General features: G+C 49.4%; 1 protein-coding gene across 1 annotated transcript; it reads left to right on the top strand.

Annotated features, from left to right (window-relative positions):
• Nucleotides 1-2,683: 2,683 nt before the first annotated feature.
• On the top strand, nucleotides 2,684-5,107 carry LOC139589475 (acrosin-like). The gene is made up of 5 exons (XM_071425929.1): nucleotides 2,684-2,745; nucleotides 3,026-3,238; nucleotides 3,543-3,808; nucleotides 4,089-4,225; nucleotides 4,626-5,107. The coding sequence occupies exons 1-5, from the start codon at nucleotides 2,684-2,686 to the stop codon at nucleotides 4,956-4,958; spliced, it is 1,011 nt and encodes a 336-aa protein (XP_071282030.1). The 3' UTR covers nucleotides 4,959-5,107.
• Nucleotides 5,108-5,389: the final 282 nt, after the last annotated feature.

Genomic DNA, 5,389 nt, shown 5'->3' with positions numbered 1-5,389 from the left:
ATGAGCTCAAGAATAAAAAAAAATCATAGAAGAATGTCTGCACCCTATCACATCATTCTGACCTCTCCAAGTTAGGAGCAGCCTCTGTGAGAAATCCAACTATGAATTGTCCAGCCCTGTGGTGAAGGCTCACACCAGAGCTTCTGGAGATGCTTTCCCCCTTGGTTTAAAAGATCTAATATTTTTAAAGCTTGTGGAAATAGCTGTTTATTAATGTAGCATCACAGCATATTTTGCTGTACATGCTGTAACACTGTGCAGCAGGTGCAGGGACTTTGTGCAATGGACAGACCCACAACACTGATGGCCCTTCTACAGGATCTTAGCAGACACCCCCTTCTGACTTCTCATACGGAGTACTGACAGCATTGCTCATCATTCCCCAGTTAGTTGCTGCCTCTTCATCTGTATAGCAGGGGGAAGGTACAAGCTGGGGCTGGGGGTGTACAGCTCTCTTATGTTCTCCCAAGCATCATCCACTCCTGCCTCCATGCAATCCATAACCATCCCACCTCGGCATGGCTTCTCCTCCAGGCGCAGTTCTAAAAACACAGGCTTGTAGTTTTTCCCATACCCGTATAAAACACCCTTTAGTATCACCTATGTTGAATGCAGTGGGAACCTGAAAGTATTTATTACAGAGAGAGAGGCTGAGAGTTTCAGACCAAAAATAAATTTCCTGCCCTGTTCCTAAGGGGGAAAAAAAACGGAGGAGCAGGGGGGGAGGGGGAATTTCCAAACTGGGGGAAATATCAAAGCAAAACTAAAACCCTGCAGTTTTGACCACAGCAACTTTCAATGTGCAAAGGTGACAGCTGCAGACCTCCTTAGATCACACTTGGCCATGGGATGTGGCCATCAACAACAAAGGCCCTCAAGAACCTGTAAAAGTGAAATTTGTGAAATGGTACCACATGATGTTCAGGCTTCCCTTGGTACAAACACACTTTCCAGGGAAAACCTTTATCCTATTTTTTTTCTCCTTTTTTCTTTGTATCTGTTTTTTCTCTCTTTTTTCTCTCTTTTCTCTTTCATTTTTTTCTTTTTCCTCTTTTTCTCCTTTTCCTTTTGCAAAAGCCAAAGGCATCAAACTCATGCCCACTTTGCCCAAAATACCACTGCTGGCATGACATGAAGAGCATTTCTGCCTTAAAAGCCAAAGAAATGCAGCAACAAACTGAAATAAATATTATTGTTTCCCTTTTCCCCTGTAACCAAGGCAGGGGAAGGGGATTACCAGATTTACTGAGTTCTAAGAAACAAAAGCCCAGCCTCATCTCGGGCTTAAGTCAAACTGCAGCTTGAAGGCAGGCAGCCTGGAGCCTAAGGCATGCTAGGGAGGGATTGATTGCAATTCAGGCTGCAGTGGACCACAGCCTTTTCCTTCTGGGGCCTGCTGATCCAAAGGTAGCCTCAGTGCCAAAGGCCCAATGTGTCCTGCCCACACTCCTCCTCCACATGGGGTGCAATGGCCAATGGTGACTTAGTTACTGTAGAAATAAAGTGGCCTATTTTCACAGATAGCCATGTGTGCAGTCTCACTCATTCTCCTGTGTGAGCCAAGGCCTCCCTGAGCTGGGATTTGCAAAATGCAGCTGTGGGCAGGCAAGTTATGCCCAAAGGGAAAAGGTCCCTCCAAAAGGCTGGAACTGCCTACTCAGAGAGGAGGGCAAGGGTGCAGTGTAATAAGGGAATGCAGATCCTAGGGGTTTTCAGGTCTTGGAGACAGCAGCTGGAAATGCAGTGTCTTAGGCTTCTGACATCTGATCCTTCTGTGTGTGTGCTGTACAGCACACCAGGGAACTTGAAACTGGACTCTGGAAAGCTGGGCAGAAACCTTCCATCTTCTTGGTCCTCCCTGAACTTCATCAAAGGAAAGCTAAGAAAATTGGAGTTTGGTAATCAAAGAGAGGAACTTGTTAGCAGTAACTGAAATGGCAGTCCAATGCACAGACTCTGCTGTACCTCTCGAAATAGGGGTAAGCTGTTCAGCAGTCCAATGGAAACAACTAAATGAACAGGCTCAACTGTAAAGGTGCTCTGGTTTATTGAAAGAAAATTACTTTCAATTAGAATTTTTCACAGTTAGTTTCTAAACAACACCAAAAGAGTTTAGGCATTGGAACTTTTTTTTCCTTGAGGCCTCAAGTTGCATTTGTTTAGTTGATTTTTCTGTCTCAAGCAAACAAAATGAAAACAATTTCACAAATTGTTTTTAAAAATCAGAATGTGTGTTGCTTTTAATTGTTGTTGCTGCAAATTCTGTAGGATTTTTGGATGACAAATAAAATCTTGTATCATTGTCACAGTGCTGGCACAGGCTGCCTGCCCAAAGAAGCTGTGGATGCCCCATTCCTGTTACCATTTGAGGCCAGCTTGGATAGGACTCTGAGCAGCCTGGTGTAGTGGAAGGCATCCATGTGCATGGCTGGGGTTTGAAACTAGTGGGTCCTTAAGGTACTTTCCAATCCAGACCTTTCTGTTCTATGGCTCTACGTTGCCCTTCCCCCCACCACCTCCAGAGGCCAGCACCATGCCCAGAACATGGAACCAGTCCCTCTGTGACATCAGCTCCGGGGCCAAGGGCACTGCAGCTGTGCAAATTCTGTGGGCACTACGTTGGCAGCTGCACTGGAGGTGACAAGCCCTCTCTCCTTGCAGCTGACTTCTGTCTCTGACCACAATGATTTTGCTGTGCATCCTCATCCTACTGGCTCTGTGCGGGCCTGCACATGGCACCTGTGGGTAAGTAGCCCCAGGCTTGACCTGAGGAGACCCAGGCAAAGGCTGAGGGGGTTCCCTGAGGATGCCCGCTTACCACCAGTGGCCATACCAGTTTCCAAAACCCTGGGCAGAAGCCTCAGTTTATCACCAGCACCCAGACTGCTGGCACCACTTGTCTACAGGGCTCAAGCAGAAACGGGCCGACATGTGCCCAGGCCCACCCACCTCTGGCCCTGCTGGCTTTGCAACCAAAGCCTTGTGCAAGCCTTCTCACTGGACAGTAATGACTTTCTGCTTACAGACAGACCTGTGGTCTCCGGCCCATGATTAGTACCCTCAGCTCCACACGCGTTGTGGGTGGCTCAGATGTCTTGCCAGGGACTGGGGCCTGGGCAGGAATTGCCAGTGTCCGTTGCTACTGGAACCCACCTGTGTCTGTGCATGTCTGTGGAGGGACCCTCATCAGCTCACAGTGGCTCCTCTCAGCTGCCCACTGCTTTATCAACAGGACCAAGTAAGGAGGACCAGGGTACAGGGATATCCCCACACCACCAGTGCATGCTATTCCCATCCCATTTCCTTGCAGTGTGCCTAGTGCCAGGCCATTGCAGGGCCCAGCTGAGAGACTGCTCAGGCAGAAGAGTGGGCTCATGCCACTGTTTCCTAGCAGCCTCCAGCTTAACATATCTTGAGTCTACTTTCGCTGTCGGTAGTCCTGTTTTTCCTCTCTGCCTCAGGAAGCAGAAGGCAGGGAAGTGCTGGGCTGTCACAGCACATGATTCCACACCCCCTCACCCCTCTCTCCATCTGCCTTCCAGCCCCCTCAGCGAGTGGGCCATCGTGTTTGGGGCCACCTCATTGGCCCAAACAGGCCCTGATGTGGAAGTGCGCCGGATTAAGCGACTGATCATGCACGAAAAATACGTTCCTGTTCTTGAGTACAATGACGTGGCCTTGCTGGAATTGGACAGGCCAGTCCGGTGCAGGTATAACATTCAGACCGCCTGCCTGCCTGGACCTTCGATGAATTTGCCAGAGAAGAAAAACTGCTACGTTGCTGGCTGGGGTGATAGAATTGTAAAATGTGAGTTCCCATAAGGGACCTGTGCCCTGAGGGCATGGCTGGCACAGCAGGGAGGGATAGCTGGGGCTTCCTGACAGCAGAGGCCAAAATGAGAGTTGGGCTGTGGGACATATGCCTCTGGAGGGATGGGCCTGAGCTGCTGCCCAACACCAGACAGCAGTGACACAGCACTCCAACAGCTCTCTAGAGGCAGAACCAAGCCCTAGTGAATGATTTCAACACACAGGCCAGGAGAATGGGCAAGGAGCTGCTGGGAACTCATTCCTTTCTTTGCTCACAGCATCAGGTAGAGATATCCTGCAGCAGGCCAAGGTTGAATTCGTCAATAACCAGCTATGCAACAGTAGCGAGTGGCTCGATGGGTACATCTACGACTTCAACGTGTGTGCTGGGCAGGGTGGTGTTAGTACCTGCCAGGTAGGAGCATGCTGTAGTCCCCCAGTCCCAGCAGTGTGGGCAGCCCCATCACACCACCCAAGCACAGCCCAGCACCTGGTTTCCCTGGCCAGTTGCTCTCCCAGCCCCAGCTCTGCACCACCACTTGAGCTTCTGCCCCCTTTCCCATCTGTGAGTCCTTGCTCAGTGAGGTCCAGATGCCAACCCTGAAACATCCAAGCACAGGGGAGACAGAAAGCCCCACCTTACAGGCCCCCATCCTGCTCCCAAGGGAGTCAAGGTTCCGCAGGTCCCATCACTTGAGTAGAGCCTTGCTCTGCCAGGAATGCAGTTCTGGCAGGGGCTGGGAGAGTAAAGGAGCCAGCTCTAACCGCTTTCAGGGGCATGCAAAAGCACCTTAATCCTCTCTGCTCTGCTACAGGGTGACAGTGGGGGGCCTCTTGTCTGCGAAGACAAGCGCGCTGGCGTCTTCTGGCAACTTGGTGTGACCAGCTGGGGAATAGGCTGTGCCAGACCCAAACGGCCTTCAGTCTTTGCCTCCACTCAGTACTACTACAACTGGATCTGGAAAACGATGGGAAGGAAGCCAGTTACTCCAACAGTTACTCCAGCGCCAGCGCCAACCTACACCGCAGCCCCCCAGCCGGTAGTTACACAGCCAACGCAACCCTGTCCATTTCCACGTGAAAAGCTGAGGCAATTCTTTATTATGCTGAAGGATATCTTGCAGTACCTAAAGGGAAAACTGTTCTGAACTGCAGAATGGACCACCTGCAGTTCAGGCTATAGTGGACCACAACCCTTTCCTTCAGAGTTATATTAATTTGAATTTCATTAAACTGAATTAAATGTTAAATTGTAAGCAAAAAAAAAAAAAAAAAGGATACCTGTATTTTCTGCTCTGAGAATACTCTCCATCCAAATTTTATAAAATCCTACTGGCTTGATCATTTCCCAAGCAGCCCTTAACTCAGGGAACCCTTCACCCTCATCTAGGAAGAATATGATTTCACACTCCCTTCTGTACAGATCAATGCCTTCCCTACAGTGGAATAGTAGCATCTGCCACCTTAAGTCTGCAACAACAAGTGCAAGAAACACAACACTAGGGAAACAAGAGAAAGGGAAAAAAATGGTGCAAATGCTGCCCTGTCATTAAAAACGTGAAGTCCTCTCCCCTAAGGA

The sequence above is a fragment of the Agelaius tricolor genome, unplaced genomic scaffold (genome assembly GCF_023055355.1).
Source record: "Agelaius tricolor isolate 1412-34295 unplaced genomic scaffold, bAgeTri1.0.p SCAF_4, whole genome shotgun sequence".
In the NCBI taxonomy this organism is placed as follows: domain Eukaryota; kingdom Metazoa; phylum Chordata; class Aves; order Passeriformes; family Icteridae; genus Agelaius; species Agelaius tricolor.
This window is presented reverse-complemented; position numbering and strand designations above follow the sequence as displayed.